The 25,738-nt window shown below is 34.2% G+C and overlaps 1 protein-coding gene and 1 pseudogene across 4 annotated transcripts in view; both read right to left on the bottom strand.

The window, feature by feature from the left end:
- The window catches only part of FOCAD (focadhesin), a 247,973-nt gene that overhangs the window by 58,340 nt on the left and 163,895 nt on the right, over nt 1–25,738 (bottom strand). For all 4 annotated transcript variants that reach the window (XM_036217571.1, XM_016160422.2, XM_036217572.1 and 1 more), the window contains 4 exons: nt 22,802–22,923; nt 9,788–9,880; nt 4,024–4,112; nt 2,419–2,463 (listed from right to left, as the gene is read on the bottom strand). In XM_036217571.1, the coding sequence (XP_036073464.1) occupies nt 2,419–2,463; nt 4,024–4,112; nt 9,788–9,880; nt 22,802–22,923 (349 nt within the window). The remainder of the gene's footprint in view (nt 1–2,418; nt 2,464–4,023; nt 4,113–9,787; nt 9,881–22,801; nt 22,924–25,738) is intronic.
- Nucleotides 7,390–7,508, bottom strand: LOC118600672 (annotated as a pseudogene).

Raw genomic sequence — 25,738 nt, 5'->3', positions numbered from 1 at the left:
CACACAATGCATGCTTAAGCCAAGCTATATGTTTCAAAAAGGTGCTAAGATTAGCTCTTGGTCATTTACATATTTCCTACATGCCTAGCGCAGTGACTTATGGAGAGAAGGCACTCGATAGATACCTTGTGAAACAAATTCAAAGAGCTGCTGGTCAGGTGAAAATCTACAACTGGTTCAGCAAAACTCATCATCTTGTTGATCAAATAAATATCCCCTATCGGTCAAGCAGTAGTAACTAATTTGCATAATAACATGTCAGCATCAGTACAATATTTATCTAGGCAACACCACTGACATTTTAATTAAATTGTCCTTTGAAACAAAACTGATGCCATTAACCTAATTAAAAAGCTCAAGGAAGGATGAGCTACAGAGATGCTTTCTTAGGGACAAACTATTATGTTACATATTAGTAAAGTGACCCAACCCCTTGGGAATTTTTATCTTTAGATTCAAGTCTATTTAATTAATAACAATGAAAAAAAATTTACATTAATCATCAGGTTTTATCTGTGTTCTGATTTTCCCTTAGCCTTATCCCAGATGCTTTAAAAATGTTCTCAAATAAGCAAATCAGTCTAACCCTACGACTGGTATTTTACTTCGTGTATTTAACTTACAGCTCACAACAAAGTAAGTCCTACACTGGCCCAAACCAGCCTGTGGCAGCCATGGTCCAAGGAATAGAAGGCTAAGCTGGCGGGATGTGGTGGCGGGGCCCTTACATGGTTGGAAGAAGTCAACAGGAAAAAGTAAAGAAAGGGCAACAGAGTGATTTTTCCCCCCTGCTCTATCATTAATCTCTTTGCCTCTGGACCTTAACTATCTCCTATTCACCTGCTGGATTCTCAGGATTCCTTTAATAAGATAAGGCCTATAAAATACTTTGAAATTTTTGAGGAAAAGGTAACACCCTGAGAACATGAATTATTTTCTGTACCACTGAGAACAGGAACACACTCTTCTTGGTATTAGTCCTGAAATAATGCTTTGTAAATCTGAAGTCTTGTTGAAATAAAATTTTAGAATGGAAAATGCAAAAGCTACAAGAGAGGCAAAATTAGTTTGTTTTAATAGAAAGCTACTAGTTTCTTTGAGTTTTTTACTGCAAATGTCAGAGCACCGTTTTTAACAGGACATAAGTAGACTATATAATAAAATAAATTATGAAAGGTAAGGTCAAAGGCAGCCCGCATCCCAGCACCTCCTCCCTTCTAATGTGCAGCTGAGTGCTGCTCTCCCACTACGTCTACAATTCGCCAAACTAGATAAGCAGACACAAATGAGTCCGTATAGAACCCTCTCTGTGCTTCAGTTTTCATTTTGTCAACAGATATGTCAACCGATAGTTCCCAGTGCCTTCCACAGAACTGAGTGCAGGGAGGACTACCGCATCTAATTCCCTTTATTCAGAAGACATGAGGCTGAGCTGTGATCATGTACAGAGATCAGACTTCACAGTTAAGTGCCTGTTTAAGAAATTACTGGTGAAAAGCCAACTCTAAGGTAGATCATGTGTTTGTTTAATTAAGGCAAAACAGATTTAGCTACAAAAGGTTTTGAGACATGATAGGGATAAACTATACTGCAATTAAATATTTTGAGCAAATATGGACTTTAAATACACATGAAAGCCTCTAGGTCAAAGGTATATTTATGTTATTTGGTGGATAAAAAGAAAAGAAGTCAAACAGAAATGGCAGCTGCCAAAGGTGATGGCGGAAAAGAGAAGTGTATATAACTGACTGTAACTTACAGCCAGGAACAATTAGTCAGCTTGTTTAACAAAGGAACCTGATGACATTGTTCAAGCAAGTTCATTAGGGTATAATTTTCTTAGACTTGGTGTAGTATAAAAAGCCTCAAGGTAGTAATACTCAAGTTATTTTTGGTCAAACAACTATAAGGATAAGACTAAAATTTCCTTTTCACTGGATCTTCACAGTAGTTTCTAGTGTTTAAAAATTCAATTTTTAGATACCGTGGATCTGACAACACGAAGGAAATAAAAGGATGCAATACTTTGATTTATTTGCTGGCCCATAGTTGAGAGTTAATAATCTATTTTTTGTACCCATAAAATTCACATGAGCAAGGATTTCTACCCCCTCCTCCAACTAAATTAGAATTTCAAAAATCTAAGTCAGCATAGGGCATTTTGTTATGTGTAAAACAAGGACACAACTTCAGTAGACTACTCCTAATGTGAAAGTATGTGTTTATACTGATTACTCTGTATTTTCACAAAAAGACATGTAGTAAGAATTAATGAGAAAGAATGAATGAATTTTAAACAATAATTGAAGTTATATATATTCTTAAGTTATGAAATACCCTGAAAGGAGACACTGTATGTACCTGCCAGGAAAAAAATGTTTATAGAAAATTTTTGGCAAGAGAATAAATGGACCTTACTTTGCAGCTGCCTTGGTGATCTCATCAGTCAACATGTCTCGGACCCTGCAATAATGATGAAAAGAAAGCAGGTATTAGAGTTTTTGTTAGAGCAAGTACCTAATTTCTTTGCTTATTTATCAATTAACAAGAACCTCTATCAATGACCCCAGATACAGAAACTACATATGTAGAATTTTAGTGTAAGGCTTAAAAACTGTAAAAGGACACAGTTGGTTACTCCTTCCTTAAAACACTTTCCTTCCATTCTCTCTTGGTTTTCTTCCTGCATCACTAACCACCAATTTTCTGTGTGCTTTATTGGTTTTCTTCATCTTCCCCACTTCTAAATGTTGAAGTGCTCTGGGTCTCAGTTCTCTGACCTTTTTTCTATCTTTACTCACTCCCTAGGTGATCTCATTCAGCACCATGATTTTAAAGGCAGTAAATATGCTGATTATTCCCAAATTTATATTTCCAGCCCTGACTTCAGTCCTGAACTCTAGACTCATATAATCAACAACCTACTTGATATCTCCAGTTAGAGTCTAATTAGGTACCTCAGACTTAGCAAGTCCTTAGCAAGTCCAAACCTGATTCCTAACTTACACAGACCTGCTTTTCTATAGTCTTTCCCCCATCTTAGTTAGTGGGAGCTTCATACTTTTTGTTATTAAGAGTTAGAATATTGGAGTTGTCCTTGACTTCCATCTTTTTCTCACATCCTTCATTCCATGTATCTCTCTATATATTTTGGAAAGTATGACCAACATACCACCTCCACCAAATGATCACTTTCAGAAGAGGGAATTAAAACTACATGTAATTAAGATAAAATTAAAACTATACCAATCTTAAACCCAATTTCTCACTGTTTAAATCTCATTGCTATTTTTTAAATAAATGTAGAAAAAACTTAGAATAGAATTAGTTAAACATATACACACAGCTTCTGCTTTTCTACACATGCCAATTGCCAGTAAATAAAAATCTAAATCAAATAACCTTTGAACAGATTTTTTTAGATTAAAGAAAGCCAAGACTGCAGGCAAAGCTATTTGGATTCTGGACACTTAGATTTAGATTGCTGCAACTTTAATCTGACAAGGTATTCATCCCAACCCATGTAACAATTTAGATTGCTTTTAATGTGCCAGCACTTATACATTTCTAGATAATATAATGTGAATTCACTAGGGGATGTCTGCCAGAGAAATTAAAGCCCTGACATGGTGAAGTTGCTCCTAATAATGAAGATGTCTTGGGAAGAAGGGGGCAGAGGAGTGGAAGGGTACTTCTTGACTAAATGTGGGGTAGAATAGCAAGGAATTGAGTGGGAAAAAAAGAATTTTTCATTCAAAGAATATAAAACAATTAGTTATAAGGAAAAACAAACCATTTCTACACTGCTTCAGAGAATAATAAAAAATATAAAATTTATGAATAAAGCTCTCCTTTTTATATTATAATACCTGAGGAGGGGATAAAAAATACACCTATCAGAACTTCAGTCGTTTCCCTTTCAAGCTCATATGGAAGTTAAAATTCCCATCATTAAAGCCTTTAAAGTAATCACCTCCTCCCTCATGGTTCATTTCCCACGACATCATTAACCTGTCTCCTTACCAGAGCCAGGCTGTGCTTTTTTTGTATTGCACCTCCTCAGCGCCTTCTTTTCCATGTTTTAACTGCAACTCCAGCTCTCCTATTCTTCCCTGCAAAAAAAGAAAAAAAGAAAGAAAAAAGAAAAAACACAGCATAAATCCGCATACAAACTCGATATCCAAAATTATCTTAAAATTTCTTTGGAAAACACTTAGATAACAGATGTATCCTTTCTCAGTTGGCATAAGTATTCCTGATAGGACATTAGATTATGAAAGAGGACACGTGAGGAGAGATAATTACATTACTGCTCAGGTATTTCCACATTCATCGAATAAGTATATTCTGGAGAAGCTGTACATCTGGCAAATTTAGTGCCAAGCTCTTCATTTGGGGATACCTATTAAAAGCAGATTTTAATTTCACAGATCCCATAAAAAAAAAAAATTCCCTATATTGCAATGATCTGCCTGCATCAGCAGCTGATAATTTTAACTGATCTTATCCCAAGATTAGGGTCTGAGTACCAATATTATAATAGAATGATAGCAAATATGTAAAATTATATAACACTTAAAATTCTGGTACTATATAACAAAAGTTAATCTCAAGCAGCTACACATTCTATTTCCCTCTCGAGTGACCATCTAAAAATAGGCATCATAATTCTCAACCTGTCCATGTAATAAAAAATTACCTAATACCATCCCTTTAAGACAAAGGCCTTCAAATATTTATTATTGTTTTTCTTTTACACTCAGGGTTATTTTGATCAGATGTTTCCCCCTCACTCTGTCACCAATTACATTATTTAAATGTACTAAAATACTGGTTTCTTGATGAACTCTAAATTAGACAAGAACTTAGATTGCATATCGAATTGCTGAGTAATATTAAACCATTTTCAGAAGTGGTCGCAGAGCTTACATTCTTACTAGAAGTAAATAAGAGTTCTAGTTACTTCACATCTTCACCAACATTTAGAATTGTCTGGATTTTTAATTTTTACCATTCTTACAGATTAGTTTCCATTTCTATTTACTAATGAGATTGAGCATCTTTTCAAATGTTTATTGACTCTTTGTGTCTCCTATTCTGTCCATTTTTCTATTGGTTGTCTTTTTCTTATCGACTGAAGAGTTCTAAAGTATGTTCTACAAAAGAAAAGTGTATATCTCTATATATACTGTAGAGTGGAAGCAATATAGCTTAATGGATTAAGTATATGGGTTCTGGAATCAAATTCAAACTATCTCATGATATCAGATCATCATATTAAATAATGAAAAAGTGTACACATGGTACACTGCCTGATAACAAATAATAGCTATTATTATGAAGTTCTTTGTAAATAACAACAACAACAAAAATCCTACCTCTTGAAATTTTTTTCAAGAATACATCAAAATCATTCTTGAAATAATTCATATTTTCATCTGTATATGTTCATAAAGTAAAAGACCCCCCAAAATGTAATATCCGGTATACAATTGCATATTCTTGTATTTCTCTCATATGCTCTTGGTTACTAGTCTGTGAGCTCACTGAAGGCAAGGATTATTTCATCAGTCTAAGGCGTCCCCAAATGCAGCATAATCTCCTGCACACAATTCCCAGGGGCTCAGCAGTTCAGATGCTCTGAGATTTGATGGGCATTCTACTCACATCCTTTATTAGTTTCTGTTTACTTCAATCATATCCATCCTCACCTCCCTGTTTTCAGAGATACAATCCTGGCCCATTCATTCTCCCCTCTGTCTTTTGGAACAAGGTATCAAAGGTGATCAAAATGGCAAGATATTGATATTAACATTTAATATTGATATTGCCCTCCTAGGAGGGCAGGCAAAATAGAAAATAATTTTTATTGCCTGCCTTTGGTTATGCTTCTTAAATTATATCTCTATAATCTTAAAACATTTACTTTCCATAATGCTTTTCTAAAAAAAAGACAAGGTACAGGAAACTAAAAGGTTAAAATCTGGTTAGAAATAAACAAAATACAAAAAAGGTTGTACACATGCAGTCTTTTGAAAAGGCCTACTTTTCTAATCTCTCCTACAGCCATAAACCAGTTATAACCATTCTATGTGACCAAGTAAATTTCTAATTTTTTTTCTTTCTCAGAGTCTCTGCTGCTCTCAATCCCCTCTTCTGGAATGCCCTTCCAGATCCACTTTGCCTTCCAATTCTGTGCTTACTGGTATTAGAGAGCCATTTAACTTAGTTGTTTCTGCTTATGTTTAACAGCTGTGGTTAAGGGGGGACGATATTCATGGGGAGAGAACAGACTGAAATGATCACCTGAATTGAGAGTTTTGGACTGCCCATAGATTCCAGTGATTAATCTACTTATCCCTCTTCTTTTGTTTCTTCTTATTATTCCCCAGCCTACGTAACCAAGAGCTTGCTGATTATAGTGAGAAATTTCACCTAGTTCCAAACCTATACATGAAAAACAAACAAATAAACAAACAACCCTTACAAGTGGTCAGAGAGCAATTTACTAGGGGTCATAGTTCCTGACCCTGGTTTTGATTTCAGATTATTTTGCAGCTTGCTGACCGACACAGGAAACAAGTGTCTGTAGTCAACCTGCTTTAATTCTTCTCTCCTGTTTGAGGTCTTATTCACAACCTCTAAGAGTCCTTTACACAAAAGCTGGAGACTAACTCCTCAGCATTCCACAAGGGCAGCAAGGTAAAGATGGCTGTAGAAGAACCCTTTACAGACTCTGAACTGTCAATCAACTTGAATCTACACTTTCATCTTAATGGGAAGAAATCCAAATTCCTCCCCATGTCAACCACTTTGATATGCTTATAATTCAAAATCCCACATCTTTGTGGAAAAATTAGATAAGGCTGGAAGCAGATGCCTAAGCAAAAGCCACGAGTACTGTTCAGATCTGAAACATATTCATATCATAATCAACCTCCAGGAAATAACCTAAAATGTACCTTTTAGCATATCTCGTACATTTATAATTGAATAAAACACGGCTCCTTTCAATGGTCCTCAAATTTAATGCTACAAAATACATCTAGCACCAGATGGAAGTAACTATAACTCCTGTACAGAAAATGTATCCTCCAGGACAGAAATCCTTGATGGAAATAAGGAGTCTGGCAGTTGCTCTAATTCTTCTAAAATACCATAAATTCTAAGCATGGACTCATTTTAAAAACTTGTTAAACAGTTCAAAAATGCACTAGTATCTTCAAGTAATAGCAATAACCTTAAAAACATAGTTGTACTTTCAAATAATACTGAAAATCTTATTATAGTCTATACTTTTTCACTTCTTTTGTCACTGATTCTCAATGGAACCAAATTTATTCAAAATCCAAAGTAAAGACCTTTTATAATCCCTATTTTTTTTTAAATAGCCTACAGTACCTGGCCTTCCTAGGTGGACTCCCATCCAAGTACTAACCAGGCCCGACCCTGCTTAGCTTCTGAGATCAGACGAGATTGGGCACATTTAGGGTGTCATGGCCTTAGACTCAAAATAAAGACATTTTAAATGATAAACAAAGATGTACACTACCACAACAGCAGAAAGGCAGAATAATTGACATGTATTACTAAAAGTACTCAGCTGGACTTTCAGAAATTGATGTGTCCTTTATAATATTAAAGCAATCTGCATTATTTATTGCTACAACTAATGTACAACATTATGTGTTAGGGAAAAGGCATGAGACCGTGGAAAAGGCTGAGGTTCTGGAGTCAAAACTATTTCAGTTAAGTTCCAGTTCTTTAATTTACTGGTGGATTCTGCACCATTTGTTTTGCTTTCCTAGCTAACCCTGCTTCCTGATCTATAATCCCATTATACATGGGTTTAAAGATACCCACTTCAAAGGGTTTCTGTAAAGATGAACTGAAATAATATATATTAAGTGTTGGACACACACTAGTTATTCAATAAACGGTAGCTCTTATTATAAAAACCATGGAGTTTTTATTTTTTAAAATCAATTGTAAGTCACCTGTGTGAGTTATACCATAATACTGTTCCAATTCAGCCTCTCTTATGCTAAGAGCAAAATACAGTTCTCAGATCATTCTGTAGGAGGAGCTCTTTTTGCTTTCTCCAGGTTCCTGTAGCAGTACTTTGTACATCCTCTACTAAAACATCGCAGATGTACTGGAAATGCTAGTGAACACGTTAGCCTCCTGCAATGGACTGGGAGCTCATTGAGAGGAAGGAGTGGTTTATGCCTCTTTGTGTCCCAAACACCCGGTGCATAGCCTGGCCAGTAAAAAGTATTCCAAAAATGTTTGGTGAAGAAAAATACAGCAAAATTATTCAGGGAAAAAATGTGAGGAAAAGTACATACTTTGACTTGCAACCTCACTCTTCCTGAATAAAAAGAGTGTGTATGAGTAATGAATTCACTCATGCATCTATTCAAAACTGAGTGCCGAGATGCAGCTGAGGGTAAAAAAAGCAGGTAGGCCGAGCAAAAAGAAACTGATTCCAAAGAAACATCTTTAAAAAGCATGGTTTGAGGAACCATCTAAAACACTGATGTTCAGAGCATGGTTGATAGACTAACTGCATTAAAATGACCTGGCAGCTTGGCAAACATGAAGATTTCTGATCCCCTACTCAGTTCTAATGAATCGAAAATCTCTGAAGATGATTCAATACTTTACAAATTCTAGACTCAATAAAATATGTTGCAATCAGGTTTTAAGACGAGAACACCAATGTTTAAATGCTTGGTTTTTCCTCCCACTCGCCTTCCCCAGCACCACCATCTTTTAGGATAGCTGTTACCTTTAACCATAACACCCTCCTTTCTAGGACTCCATGAAAATCTTATTCTGGGACATAAATTACTTAAGGCCATCAAATTTTTTTCTATCATTCTTAAAAATGAATTTTAAGCTAGAAAAAAAATTGTTGTTTTCTTATATTGTTAACTGTTCATATAGTCCCAACCTGATGAAAAATCATTTCTAATTTTAAAAATTTACAAAGTACAATTTATGACATTATTGGATTAAATGAAGTCAAATTGAGTATAATTTATTTATTTAGTGAGCGCCTATCATGTTTTAGACACTATGTCAGGGCCTAGAGAGACAACAGAGAAGAAAAACGGAGCTCCTGGCTTTAGGGAACACAGACAACTGGTGGGGAGGCTCCAGACAAATAACTGAGGTGACAGGGGTTCAAAAAGAAAAGCATGGGTTCTAAGGAAGTACATAAGAATGGCATACAATTTAGTGTGTGGGCAAAGAGGGAATGGGAGTACCTACACCAGAAGGAAAAGTGTGTAAATGTCAAGAGGTTACGAGAGATATGCTGAATTTGGAAAACAAAGAAATTTAGCAAGCCTGGAACATGAAATTCAGAGGAAGCGTTATGAGATAAGGCTAGAGATGTAAGCAAGTTTAGCTTGAGGAGACATAGGTTCAAGGGCAGACGATGAGCTCAGTTTGCGACACGCTCAAGTCAAGGTGCTGTGTGACATCCAATGGGGACATGTGGGAGATCTGGAAGATGTTAAGAAGGTGGCAAGGTGTAGGAGAATAGTGCTCAAGAGGGAGCTCTGGATGGGACATAGGTTGGATGGAGGCACTGACATTTAAAGTTTAAGTGCAGTTATATATATTTTTGCCTCACATTCTTTTATGAGCAAATAGAACCATTGACTTTTTGACAGTGCTATTTTCCTAAGTGCTTATATATTAAATATACATTTTGGAGTACAATTTGAGATGAGGAGGAGACACTCCCCTGAAACAAACCATCCTATGGTTTCATTACCTGTAAAATGGCGTGATAAGCTCGATCCATATATGCCAGCCACGCCTGTGGGAGAAAAATGCCACGGTGCCACTCCGAAAGCTGGATGTGAACCTGTGGGAAAGATGTACCACAACATGAGTTAGGCTACATAGTATTAAAACAGAATAAAATTAAACTATATCATCAATTCTTTCTTTCTCCGTATTTAAATGGTTTATGTTCTGAAACTAAACAAATCAGTCTAGGATCAGAACCACAAATAAGATCTTTTGGATATTTTCAAAGGAGAAGAGATTAGAGTCCTGTAAAGACAAAATAAAATAAGCCTAAAATTTCCTAAATTAAAGCAAATAAAATCCTACAATAATAACAAGTTAAGATGTACATGTAATACAAATATGTCCCTGAAAATTAGGGGGAAACTCTGTAAAGCCTCTTGCCAATGTCAGGAAACGAGGTATTGTCTAACAAATCTCCCTAGTAATTTTAAATAAAAATAAAGATTGCTCACATCCTGGATTTCCAATATAACAATTTCTAAAGTAATAAACTTAAATTGCCAACAGAAATATCATGTTGTGTAGAAACCATGATGGTAAGAGCATGCAAATGAGTACTGCACTCAGCAATTGTGCACACCACTAGATAAATGCCCTTTAATCAGTGCGGGTAAACAAGCGAAAAATGAAATATGCCGACACCGAAACCCTGTTTCTGAAGCGAGGCCCAGACACAACATCTGGTTTTCATAGTCATTTCTGTTTTTACCTATTAGTATACGGCTATCTTGAAACAAATCTTCCCAAGGTCTGCTTCTGTTAAAGAAAGATCACTCAAGAAAAACAGTCACGGTGCATCACATTTCGTGTTTCCTGTAACTCATCTCATCAAACTCAAACAACTAAAACTTTAGTCTGTGTCCTACAGACAAAAAAGCAATAACAACATAAAACCCAAATTTCTATATAATTACCCCCGGAATCATGATAATTGGAGTGTTTAAGGAGATTTTAGTGTATTATAAGAATTAATTTTCTTAAGTGCTGTGTGATAGGAAGGAGAACAGCCTCTTCAAATATAGTTGGTTCCCGTGCCCTCTGGTATTTTCTTTAATTCCAGTCTTAGTGTGGGCCTACTATGTGCAATGTATTATGAGGAGATATGAAGATTATCAATTGATCTGTGTCTACAGAGAGCTTTCTTGTGAGAGAGTTGGAAATGGGCACAAATAGATTCTGAGACAAAATTATTAAGAATCTATGGGAATGAAGAGAATAAAGAGATTAATTCTACCTGCTCTCTCTCCCCTCTCAATCCACTGCTGCATTTAAAAAAATTAGATACACAAACAGTATGAAAAAGATACTAGAACCATGAAATGAACTTTAAAAAATAATAAGACAGTTTTCTTCTTTTTCTGATTAAGTACTCTCCATTAAGTAGGGTAGGGGAGCCTTGTCAGTATGTTTCAAATATCCTTGAAGGATTGGGCCCACCAGTTCCTGCTTCTCCTGTTACAGAAAGGAGACTATAGCCTAGACCATGTTTCCTACTGGGGAGGTATTCATCAGTCTTTGGCCTTGTCCTCTGTTTCCAAAATGTACTGAATTATCTTTAACTTTTTTCCCTATCAGTTCTGTTTCCTTTTCATAAAATACATGATCTTTAAGTCCTATTTTGAGACTTGGATTTTTAACAGAAAGGACACTCAAACACCACAATCAAATCTTTTATCTCTTACTTCAGAACCTCAAAATATTTAAAAATGTTCCTACCTAACATCCATGGACATCATTATACTACTGAGAATATCCAGAGCTTCAGCTAACTGACAATAAGAGCGCTGAATGTTTTGGAAAAATAATGGTCTCAATTGCTTCTTAAACCTGAGTTAAAAAAAAGAAAGCACATGGAAAAAATGTAAAGGAAAATGAGCAAATCAAATGTTGAGCTTCTAAGAACAATGGCATTTGTGCCAGGAAACCTAGTTAAAAGGAAGTTACAAACTAACAGTGAAAGCTAATCCCCCTCCTGCTGCTCCAATCACATCTGAAGGTGGGTACAGGGATGCAGTAGAACACTTGAGACCAGACACCAGCCTGAAGCCTCATGTTTCATGAGATTATACCTAGTCTTACTGTTCTATAAGGTTTGCTGTGAATAAATCTCTTTAAAGATGCAATCTCTTGCTCTTTCCTTAATTGAAGAGAGACTTAGGAAAACAGGTTGAAGACAATCATCCAGTTGTGTTACAGGCAAAAGGAACTTCCTTGGCCATTTTTAACACAAATACATTTTAGGATGCTATTCGAATTCAATATAGCCACCCATATCGAAGTTATTAGGCTGAAAAATACAACGAGCATTTTTAAAGTAAGAAAACCATGTATAATTTCCTATACTTGTGAGAAGTCTTTGATAGAAACCCAATCAATGAAATAATTCCAAATTATGAAGCTGCAGCCTTGTTATTCAGCTGATGATAAAGAAGGGTTCTCAATTGCTGTGCACTAAGTTTTAAGGAACGTGTGAAATTTACTTTTTCTAAAATTAACATACTCTTGCAATGACAGGTGTTTAATGGACTGTTGAGATGAGCTGGTCCTATGATTTAGGGAAGAGTAAGAGTAGGAGTAAGAGTAAGAGTAGGAGTTTCTATGTGTAGATAGTAAGTATAATGAAATATTAAGTATGTGCATAAAAAAAGAGACCACATTAGGGAAATATGGAAGTAGGAATAAGAAGGAGAAGAATATTAATGAGTCAGGGGTGGGGATGGGAGCAGGTTTCATGGTTAAATAGGGCGGTCTGGGTAGATCTCATTGAGAAGGTGAAGTCTGAGAGAAAGCTGGAAGGAGATGAAGATGTAAAAAACAAGGTCTATGCCAGTGGGAATGTAAAATAGTTCAGCTGCTATGGAAAAAAGTTTGGCGGTTCCTCAAAAAGTTAAATGTAGAATTACCATATGACCCAATTTCACTATTAGGTATATAACCAAGAGAAATGAAAACATGTATTCAAATACATGTGGTTGCCAGGGGTGGGGAAGGAGGAGAGAAGAGGCTAGAGAAAGGAGTGGGATGGAGGATGGGAAGGAACGGCTTAATGGGTACATGGTCTCATTCGAGGTAGATGAAAATGCTTTGGAACTAGACAGAGGTGATGGTTGCATATTATTAATATACCAAATGGCATAAGTTATACACTATAAAGCGGTTAATTTTATGTTATGTGAATTTTGTCTCAATTTTTTAAAAAAGGTAAGACAAACGGCTTAAAGTGAGCACCTGGCTGATCTGTTTGAGGAACAGAAAGATGGCCAGTGTCACTAGCACAGATAGTGTGAGCACAGAGGAGAGTAGAAAGAGAGTAGACTAGTGAATTAACAGGAGACCCAGAGAATGCAGGTTGTTCTAGGTCATTTTTTAAGAGTTGCTTTTATTCCTAACAGAGAAGGAGCCATTATAAGATTTTGAGAAGAACCACATGATCTGATCTATATTGTAAAGGAATCATGCTGACAGCTATGTTGAGAAGAATAGGGGGCAAAGGTCAAAGCAAGAAAACCTCTTAGATGCTATGATGACAAACCAAGTCAGAGATAATGGTGACTCAGACAGAGTTTTATCTGTAGCACAGCAGAATAATAGTTTGCAATATTTAGCTATGTAATTTTTATCCACCTCAAATATTAAGTAAATATTTAGTAGAATGCCAATATATAAAACAGAAAGCAGAAAAGTAAAACCCATCTAGATGAAGTGACGGGTGCTCAGGTCTCTTGATTATCCAACCCTTGTCTGTGGTGGTCCCTGGAACCTTTTAAAAACATAGTTTTAACCAGAGAGACATAGAAAAGATCAGTGGTTATAAGGAGATGGGGGAGGGGAAAAGATTGACTACAAAGAAGCACAGGGAAATTTTCAGGGTGACAAAACTGTTCTTATCTTAACTGTGGTACTGGTTACACAAATGTGTGTACTTGTCAAAATTCATAGAACTAAAGGCTAAAGGGGGAGAAATCTACTGTACGTATACTATATCTCAATAAAAAGTTTGAAAATTATTACTTTTAGAACATGTACTTCTCAACCACACACCTCCCACAATGCTATCCACTTCTTTGTCACCATCATTCAAAATCCACTCTTCCTTCTATCATTCCTTTTTCAATCAATACTACCTATCAATACGCCAGTCACATAAGTTTAAAACTCCTAATTTATTCTGGACCTCTTCCTTCCCCCAATTCAGCTGTCAGCTCTACCTCTGAAATATTTGTTGTATTTGTCCCTACTTTCTTTCTCACTGGTATAGTCCTAATTCCTGCCTAGATTACTAAGGCCACCTAACTAATCCCCTAATGGCCTAAAATCTTTCCTCTTAATATACCCTAAATGGTGCAGCTACTACTACGTTAACTCAGAATGTCTTCTCAAAAACCCTTGATGGTTTTTGAGAATAAAGTCCAAACTTGTTTGTACTCTGTTCAGTCTTTTAGATTCAAAAGCACACCATTTACTTTAAGAAATCATTCATTCTCATGTAAGGACTCTATTGGACAAGATCCTCAACCTATTTCCCCTATTGATTTTCTACTCTTCTCTTTCATTTTACCTATTCTGGCTGAACTGGGTTATAAACCAATTCCCAAGCCTGTCCTATACTCTGTAGTACCTTTCTACTCACTGCTCCCTCTGCCTTGAATACCCTGTTTTCCTCTCATTTTTATTACTAAAATGATTTCTCCCATCTCTATACTTCCAGCACACTATAGGCCTTTCCTGTAACACTCAACACACTCTGTCTTAAATTATTTGTGTACAGACATTAATCTCATACAATCCTAAGGGCAGGGATTGTGTCTTATTCATCCCCAAATCCCTCCCATATTATCTATAACAGTATCTTGCAGTAATTGTTCAATTAAGTACCTGCTGAGTTTAACCAAAGTAAATATACAGTACATGCTTTAAGACAAAATGTCATGTGCAAATCATAATACCATAAATTAGTAATCATAAAGTGTATGATGTGCAACTCTGAATCATTCTAGAAAACTATGCTAGAAAACTCTTTTTTAATAAAAACAGCCAAAGTCAAACACAAGTTGTTGAGGACACAACTTATTATTTCAAATAAAAGCATGTCCAAAATTTTCTGGCCAGGAAATGTTTAATTCCAGGTAAAAACATAGAAAGTGATAAGACAAAAATTTAAAGCAGTCATTATAAACTTTATAGTTTTAAATTTCCTAAACTTTTTTATTTGTATCTTATAGGTTCTAATTAAGCACACTTAAAATACTAGCTCAACAGAAAATATACTGCTTAGAAACACAATTTACAAATGTAGGAAAATGTCGAAAGTGAGAATGAAAAAGTAGATCATTTCCTCACTGATACATGTTTTACTTGAAGGGACAACATGGCCACTTAATTAGTTAATTTACTGTTCAGCAAATACTACCCATAAATTTGGTAGTATTTTCTCTCTCTGGGTTATCCTAACAAATAAGATTATTCAAAAGAAAATACTCATTTTAACATCCCTTCATTAAATACTATATCAATCGAGTAAGACAAGCCTTAGTGAAGTTGTCAGGTAGGGAAATATGTAAATATTATTGACAGGTAAACTATTTGCTATTAATTTAAAACCCCAGTCTCACAAAATAAGGTATTTTTTTTCATGCTCCCCAGATGTATTTATCAAAAGAATAAAAGTATTTAACTTCGGTTGCTACACATGAATATTGAGCCACTACATTTGCTCTGTGACTGACTCATACACTCTCTCTCTCTCTCTCCACCCCCTCATCCCTCCCTCCCTCCTCCCACATTCTCAAAAATATCAGTTGTACTTAGTGTTAGAGACTCCAAAAGCCACTCAATGTCCCATTGTTTATATATAGGAAATAATAGGCTTCACTTTTCTGTCAATAGTAATCTTATTTGTACAAGACATTATTTTGTTATTTCTGTCCCCTGACAGATAGTGTTTGGAAGACAGGAAGGGCTTGTGGAGGAGACGTTTTCAAAGTATAATGACACTCATCTCCTTGTGGGTGCATTCTGGACATTTCAAACTCTCTTTCATCCTTTCCTTGTTCATTCTCACTTTACCCCTCAGTCTATTTCTCTTTCCCCCTCTTTCCCCTTGTCTTCCCCCTCTCTTTCCCATCAGGGCAACATTAGCTTGAAAGCTGACAATTCAATCACATCTCAAGCAACCATTTACTCTGTTATTTAACAGGAGGGGGGAAAATCCAGTTACCATAACAACTCACATCACATGGTAATTATGGGGTCTCTAAAACACAGCAAACCGTACTTTTCAGTGTTTTCTAAAGAGAATGTATAATAAGGATAGATACTACTTCTCCCCATTATTATTCAGAATTTTCATCTGTTTCATATTGTATGAATGGTAATACTATTCCATGATCTTCACAAATTTTTTTAAATAAATAAGAAACTGAAAGAAAAAGGCAAACACACTCCTTGTATTTCAAATAATGGGTTATATCACATGTACTTTTGAGAGTCTAGGGGAAAAAAATTAAAGGAGGCAGAAGAAAAACAAAATTAATTATAAGGCAAAAAGAACGAAATGATGATCAATTAAAAAAAAGAATTTAGAAACTAAGATTTCATTTAGAATAGTTCCACGGATAATTCCCGACAAGGTTTCTCTGAAATAAAAATGATAAAAGAGCTCGTTACCTAATGCTAAGGCAGAAATATGATTGGGTAGCAGTAACAAGATCAGGAAAATTTGCATGTACTCAAAGATGGAGGAATAATGAAGCAAGATTGTCATTCTCATCCAGGGACAAATCAGTATCATCTAATTTAGGTGAGAGTGTCATGTCAAAGTTAGAGATGCCAAAGGATGACAAGACAGGGAAGAGAACTGTCATTCACCTTCAGCTTCGTCAACAGGAGCCAAGTTAGTTTTGGAATGAGAAGTAGTAGGCATAAATCAGAGGGAAGAGGACACAGTTTCTTGAGCTTAGTGAAGTCCGAGTAGATCTGAAATGGCCCCTGGTTGACCCCAGTTCAAAACAGCAAAGAAAGAGAGGGCACTTCAGGTTTTAAAATCTAAACAGTGATTACAGTAATTCCCCCTTATCTGCTGTTTCACTCTCTGAGGTTTCAGTTACCACAGTCAAACATAGTATAAAAATATTAAATGGAAAATTCTAGAAATAAAGAATTCATAAGTCTTTGTCTAATGTATCCACAATGTATACACGACCCTCTTGTTAGCCACTTAGTAGCTGTCTCAGTAATCAGATGGACTGTTGCAAGATCGCAATGCTTTATATAGCCTAATACTACATCATTCACCTCACCATGTAAGCATTGTATCAACTTACATCACACAAAAAGAAGGCTGAATTAGTACAATAATGTATCTTGAGAGAGATACCAGATTCCCATAACTTTTATTATAGTATGTTGTTATAATTGTTCTATTTTTAGATAGTTGCTAATCTCTTATTATGCCTAATTTATAAATTAAACTTTGTCATAGGTATGTATGTACAGGAGGAAAAAATATATATGATTTGGTTCTATCTGCAGTTTCAGGCATCCACTGGAGGTCTTGGGACATATTTCCTATGGATAAGGTGAGACTACTGTATACAGAACTGCTCCTGGTAATGTCATATCAAACCTAAATCTGATTTAGGATCTGTGAGTCTTCCGAAAGTAACATGAAAGAGTTTCACTTTAAGAAAAGTCTATGAAAAAAAGATATTTTTTCAAATAGAAGAGTATATAATATTTTCCAAAAGAATTCATCACAGATTACATTAAATAACTAGCTCTCCAATAAAGCAAAATACACTTCCAAATATAAAGAGTATAGCACTTGGGCATTCAAAACCAAATTTGTTTACCAATTCACTCATTCACTCACCCCCCACCCCCCTAGAGCTGAGGCATTAGAAGGCCAAAGACTACACTATAGAGATATGTAATCTTTGGCAGGGAAAGGAGGCTAAACCATATAAATAAGTAACAACACAAAGCAGTACACAAGAGACTGTTTAAATGACAATAATGTCATTTCTCAGTAAGGCCTCAACAACTACTAGATTCACCAGCAAATTAATATCAACATTCCTGGAAAAGGAAACTATCCCATGAAATGGATGTATTTAGTATAAGACATATCTAAGTTTCAAAAGAATTAAAATAATTAATTCAACAAACATTTATGAAGTATCTAATATGTGCCAGAAATACCAAGCACTGAAGTTACACATGATCAAAAACAAAAACAAAAAAACAACTCCCTGATTTTATGAAGTGTACACTTTTAAAAAGGAGACAGACATTAATTATCGTATATGTTGTGCCATCGAAATCCCTCCTTGAAAATTAATATGGATGGATGGATAAAAATGAATACATAGTCTCATGTATTAAATAAATTGAATCTGTAGTTACAAACATTCCTAAAGAAATCTACAAGTCCAGATGGTTTCACTGGAAAGTTGTACCAAATATTTAAAGAAAAATTATTTATTAGGATAGAACTACCCTGACAACATACTAGCCAAAGATATTACAAGGAAACTACTGAATGTCCCTCATGGGCATAGATGCAAAAATCCTTAATTAAATATTATTAGCACATCAAATTCAGCAATGTATAAATAGGATAATACATTTTGATCAAGTGTAGTTTATCTCAGGAATGCAGGTTTGGTTCACAATAGAAAATCAATCAAAATAATTTCTTATATCTACAAACTAAAAAAGTTTTGCATCTCAACAGATGCAAAAATAGTTTGACAAAAACTCAATATCCATTTGTGATAAAAATTCCCAACAATTTAGAAATAAAAGGAAATTTCACTAATCTGATTGAGGATATTTACAAAAAAAGCTATACTAACATTATGTTAGTTAACACTAAATGCTTTCCCTCCAGACTGTACACAAGAATATCTGCTCTCACCACTTCTACTCAACATTGTCCTGGAGGGCCCTAGACAATGCAATAAGAGAAGAGAGGGAAGGGGAGGAAAGAGAAGGAAAGGCGGAGAGGAGAAAAGAAATGAAAGGCATACAGATTAGAAAGGAAAAAATTAATACCATCTCTATTCACAGACAACATTAAAATGAAAATCAAATAATCGACAAAAGGCTTCAAGAATATATAAGTGGGTTTAGTGAGGTCATAGAAAAGTATCAATTATACATTTATATCTAGCAATGAGGAGTTAGAAATTAAAGGGAAAAAAAACAATGTAATTGCATCAGCGACAAAATACTTAGGGATATAGAATGTTTATGAAATTAAGCAAAATATATGCAAGGTTTGTGATAAGAAAACAATACATTGACCTAAAATAATGGAAAGATATATATTGTACATGGGTTGAAGGATTCAATATTGTTAAGATATAATTTCTCTCCTAAAACCGATCTACAGATTTAATGCATTTTAAAATAAAAATTACAGCAGGCTTTTTTTTTTGTGGTTTCACAAAGCTGATTTAAAACTTATGTGGAAAAACAAATGGCCTAAGATAGTCAAATTGGGGGGAGGGGCCACGATTGGAAGATTCGTATTGTTTGATTTAAAGATTTATTATAGAGCAACAGTAACTAAGTTGTATAGTTTTGATGAAAGTATACATACATAGATCAATGGAATAAACCTGAGTTCAGAAATAGATACACACAAAAAAGGACAAATGATTTTTGACAAAGGTGCCCAGATAAAGAAAAAATGGCATATTCAACAAATATAACTCATAATTTATGAAAAATTAATTCAAACACTTATAGGCTCAAATGTAAATCTTAAACTATAAAACTTCTACAAGAAAATATAGGAGATACATCAAGTGATTAATGAATACATGATCTATGGTATTTTCATATACTGGAATATTATTCCGTCATAAAAAGAATTGAAGTACTGATATATGCAACAGTATATATAAACCTTGAAAACATTATACTAAGTGAAAAAAGCCCACATACTGTATGATTCCATTTATGTAAAATGTCCAAATCTATAGAGAGACAGAAAGGGGTTTAGTGGTTGCTAAAGGCTGGGGAGAGAGGAAAATGGAAAATGACTGGTGAAGGGCGCAGTTTCTTTTTGGTGTGTTGCAAATATTCTAAAATTGACTGTGGTATAGTTAACACAGCTCTATGAATATACTAAGACCAATGAACTGCATACTTTAAACGAGTGAATTTTGTGGTATAATAATTGTACCTTAATTTTTTTTTAAATAAAAGAAATACATAAAAGAAAAAATGAAAAGTTTCTTTGAGTCTTTGGGTTAGACAAAAATGCAAGAACCATAAAAAAAACTTGATAAACTGGAATTCTTCGAAACTAAGTGTTCATCAAAAGGCCCTTAAGCAAATCAAAAGACAGGTTACAGTTTAGGTAAAAATGTGTGAAAAACACATTTCTAATAAATGTTTTATATCCAGAATATATAAAGAACTCTCATTTGAAAACAAAAACCTCATTAAAAATGGGCGAATGATCAAGACACCTCATGGAAGATACGAATGGCAAATAAATATATGAAAAGATGCTCGACATCAATAATCATTAAGGAAACACAAAAGGGAAACCACTACTCATGTATGAGAAAGGCTAAATTTCAAAAAACTGACCATATTAAGCACTGACAAGGAGGCAGAGCAACTGTAACTCTCTTGCATTGCTGGTAAGTATTCAAAATGGAACAGACACTTGGAAAACAGTCTGGTAGTTTCTTATATTCACTTACCATATGACTTAGCAATCCCACTCCTAGGTATTTATTTACTTGAAAGAAATGAAAACAAATGTCTACACATACACCTGTATGAGAATGTTTTTAGCAGCTTTAGTCATAATCACCAAAACCAGGAAGCAACCCAAAAGTAGGTCCGTCAATAAGTGAATTAATAAACAAATTGAAACTTTCATGACAGGCTTAACTGAGAATAGAGCAGTGTTGGAAACCAAATCAGAGTTTGAAGAAACTTCATTGGGAAAAAAATACCAAATAGATTACAACAATAAAAACACTAGAAGCAAGAAGAGATAGGAAATACTGGTCATCTTGGAAAAGTTCAAGGACTGTGGAGTGATGCTGACTGGGTTCAATCTCCAGGTTCCTCTACTTATCAGCTCTGTGATTTTGAGCACTTTAACAGTACCAACCTCACAGTGCTAATGTTGAGATTAAATGAATTAATATACGTCTAGCACATTTTTAAGTACCTGAGCTGATTATTAGCAATTATTATTGTAATTGTTATTCTTTTTTTTTAAATTAAGTTTATTGGGGTAACATTGGTTAATACAATTATATAATTTTCAGGTATACATTATCATTTGACATCTGTATATTCTATTGTGTGTTTATCACCCAAAGTCCATGCAATTGTTATTCTTATTAATCAATTCTTAGAACTCTTATTTTTTGTTGTCGTATAGTTTGAGAATGGCTCATTATCTGTTTTTATTTTTAATAAATTATAGTAAGTGGAAGATAAATTCAAACAAAAACCCTACCCTAGATTTGGCAGAATTCTGTCCAATATGTTTTCCAATTGACTCCTAAAATAATGATCTTATTTTCTCATCTCTGAAATTTTCTAGGCATGCATTCTATAACACAAACAACAGATATCTTAACTCAAATATATTCTCTGTTCATTTCTAAGGCACACCTCATAAGTTCTGATACCATTTGCTGAATTTATTAGATGTCTTCTGCCATTCCCCCACATTAATACTTTTTCTTGTTTTTGTTCTGATAGCAACTTTTAAAGTTGGCTTTCAAGTAATATTTAACATTTTGGTTATCCTTCCAATATCAACACGTGCAGCTTAAAAACCCAAAAGGTACTGAATCTCTCCCCTTTCCACACCAACTAGTAAGATGCTAGGAAAAATAAATCTAGAAGTCACCTATGGTTTTCCCTCTTTTGTAAAATTAAACCTCTCTTCTTACCCAAGAAACACTGCTCCAGATCTTTCTTCCCTCAGTTAAATGAAGACACCATGTTAGACAAAATAAGTTTCTGAACCAGTTACATAATTTCGACACTAATTAAATTTATGAGAGGAACAAGAGTGGCATAGGATAAAGATGGGTCTTTAAAAACCGGCTATGCTAACTAGTGATAATTGATATGATACAGAAAATAATCAAACCAAATTGGTGATACCAAGATTTATAAATTATACATCAATAGAAGATTTAATACATAGTATAGAAGCCTTAAATATTTTTACATCAAATCTATTAAATTTTAATAACAGATTTTCATTTATAACTGCTATATGTTACATCTAAATTATATCAAATAAACCTCTTTGCTATATTTTGTTTTGCTAGTCATTCATACATTTTAATTTACATACACCTGAATGAGTAAATGTCATAAAAAAATTAAAAGCAACAACAATAACTTATTTCCCAGATACTTCCCTCTTCCCTCTGGTACTGCTGTAATCTGCAATGATCAGATTTCATGCAATCATCTAATGGCATTATATAACTTTATTTTAAAAGGGTAGCCTAAGAGAAAAGTAAAATAAACACTAAAACCAAAGTTTTTTTTTCCTTAAACAATTTATTTACTGTTACTTCCCCAAATTCACAAAACATGAACACTGGAGCCCTACATACTTGCGAAGGATTAGAATTAAGAAATAGACACTATTTCTTTACATAATAAATTGGTATTTATTTTGAACAATGGAAGTTAAACATTGACACAATAAACCAAATTCCTAGATACTAATCCGAAATAGTAGGTGAGGCAGTAAGGGAAGCATGCCAGTTTCTCTCAGAAATAACATCAAAATGTTTTAGTATTCAGTTGGGTCAGCTATTTTGACTGCTTTTAAAAGCAACTTACATTAATTATGATAGAGAAAAACTATTTCCCAATACATACTACATTTCATGAGCATAAACTGAAAGAAGGAAACCCCAAATGTAAGCAAGCAGGAAGATCCTGTTAGTTATAGGAAGGCACCTACCTCATGCACCAGAGCAAGGGAGGTTTGCTTGAAACTTCGCCCTCTACTGGCCATCAGTCTATTCAATGGTTTGCCATCTTTGCTCTGATACATTGAAATATCGTAACAAAATAACATACCACCTTAAAAAACAAAAGAAACTGATAAAAACTTTTCTTATAAAAACTTCTTAGATTATCATAAATCCATATTCAATCAATCTAGATAGATTTAGAAATTAAAAGAGAATTTGCTAAGCAAATTTGATTTTTAACTATAGGCATCTAGAAAGAAAAAATAAAATATAAAAAAAAATTACTATATTTAAACTATCACTTATTTACAAGCTGTATTCATTAGTAAATAAATGAATAAATTTACAGTTCATGAATTATTTTAATTTTTGTGAACTGTTATTTCTAGAGTCTATTCAGTTTTTTAAAAACTAAATTTCAATTAAAGAGAAATGTTTGCATATATCGATCTTTGAGAACTCCTGATAATGTGGGTTCCTTTAGTCTATATCTACAAGGAGACGAGTGTTCCCTCACAGTGGCACTCACAAACATTCATTCTCCCTTTCTTTCCTTCCTCCTCCTCCTCTAACCCTCTCTTCCCGGTCCTTCCCACTCTGGTCAACTGAGTTCTCAAACTGCACTTCGGGCTCCAGCTGGCACCCAGTGTCAATGGAGAAGCAAGGGCAGAAAGCCAAGTGCTGGAGCACGAGTTAGAGAAGTCTTCGGAACTACCTGGGGAATTTTGAGTCAAAGAGAAGACACATTCAAAGACTGAGATAATTTAAAACACAGAAATAATTACATTGTTTCAAATCTCCTTTTGAAGTATAGTATATATAGAGAAAAGAGCACATATCATAAGCATACAGCTCAAAGAATTTTCACAAACTAAACAAATGTGTAATCAGCACCCAGATCAAGAAACAAAACATTATTAACACCATAGAAGCCTTTCCTCCTCTCCTCCCAGTTACGAACACCCCTAACTCAAAGGTAGCACTGTCTAGCAACCATTTTGCCTACTTTGGTAGCTTATATAAATGGAATTAAACTGTAACATCACTTTATACCTGGCTTCTTTCACTCAACATAATTACTGCAAGAATCAATCATACTGTTATTGGCAACTATAGTATATTCATTCTCATTGCTGAATAATATTGCATCATGTGAATATACCACAATTTATCCATTTTACTGTCAACAGGCATTTAAATAGCTTCCCAGTTTAGGACTATGAACATTATAGTATACGTCTTCTAGTGACTTCATTTGGCTTTATCCCTAAAAAATAAAATAGCTGAGAAACAGAGCATAAATTTGTTTGGTACCAGTTTTCCACAATGGTTGTACTAACTTACATTCTAGCAGCAGTTCTAGTTGCTCAACATATTTACCAATACCTTGTATTTTCCACCTTTTTCATTTTAGCCATACTGGTAGCACACAGTGGTATCTTATTGGGGTTTTAATTTGCATTTCTTTTATGACTAAGACTCATATGTTCATTAGACATTTGAATACCCTCATTTTGAAGGGTGTGTTCAATCCTTTTCCTGTTTTTCAATTGTTTTTTCTTATTAATTTGCAAAAATTCTTTATATATTTGAGATATGAGTTCTTTATCTTACATGTATTATAATTACCTTTTTGCATTCTGTGGCTTGCCTTTCATTCTCTTAATGGTATATTTGATTAACACATGTTGATTTTAAAATAATTTGTCATCTTTATAACTAGAGTTTTTAATTATAGAATCATGTTATAAATAACATCCCTTTTCTCCACAACATTACAGTGTTACCTTTGTAATAAATCCGTTGACCTTGTATAGGTGGGTTTATTTCTCAAGACTCTATATCTTCCACTGGTCAGTTTGTCTATCCTAGCACCAATACCACACTGTCAATTATTGTGGCTTTATAATAGGTCTTGAAATTTGATAATGTATGTCCTCCTACTTTGTTTTCATTCTTCAAGATTACCTTGGCTATTTGTGCATCTCCACACAAATTTTAGAATCAGTTTGTCAATTTTCAAAAAACTTACTGGGATGTTGATTTGTACTGGGTTGAATCTATACATCAATATGAAGAGAAGGAACATTTTTACAACACAGAATCTTCTAGTTCATAAACATTGTATATCACTTCATTTGCTAAGATTTCTTTATTTTTCTCCATAATATTCTGTAGCTTCCAGCATAAAGATTTTATGTACTTTTGGCTAAATTTATTCTGCGTACTTGATATTTTTTGATGCTACTGAAAATGATATATTTTTAAATTTCGTTCTTTATTTTTTATGGTATATAAAACATATCACTGATTTTCCACATGTTGACTTTTATATGTATGCAGTAATTTTGCTGAATTCATTTATTAACCCTAGTTTAATTGTGAGTTTTCTATCACTTACACAATCATGTACACAATCATCTGCAAATAATGACTATTGTATTTCTTCCTTTCTAATCCTCATGACTTTATTTTGACTTATTACACTAGCTATGGCCTCCATTACAATACTGAATAATTGTGGTGATGACACAATTAAGAAGTAAAAGTTTCAATATTTCAGTATTAAGTACAAAGATAGCACTGTAGATAATCTTTATTAGAATAAAAGTTCCCTATTTATATTTTAATGAAAATATTTTTTTTTATATCATGAATAGGAGCTCGATTTTTCAAAGGTATTTTCTGCATCTACTGAGATCATCTAAAGATTGTTCTGCCTTTTCTGATTAGTGAAATAAATTATATTGATTTTCAAACATGAAATTAACCACACTTGTTATGCATTATCCTCTGTATTGCTAAGTTCAACTATCTAATATTTTTTGAGGAGGTAGGGGAGTATTTTTGCAACTATATTCATGATAGAAATTGGTTTGTAATATTCCCTTCTTGCATTTGTCAGGTTTTGGTATCAAGATTAT

The sequence above is a fragment of the Rousettus aegyptiacus genome, unplaced genomic scaffold (genome assembly GCF_014176215.1).
Source record: "Rousettus aegyptiacus isolate mRouAeg1 unplaced genomic scaffold, mRouAeg1.p scaffold_m13_p_3, whole genome shotgun sequence".
NCBI lineage: Eukaryota > Metazoa > Chordata > Mammalia > Chiroptera > Pteropodidae > Rousettus > Rousettus aegyptiacus.
Note: the sequence above shows the minus strand (reverse complement) of the source record. Positions and strands in the feature narration are given on the sequence as shown.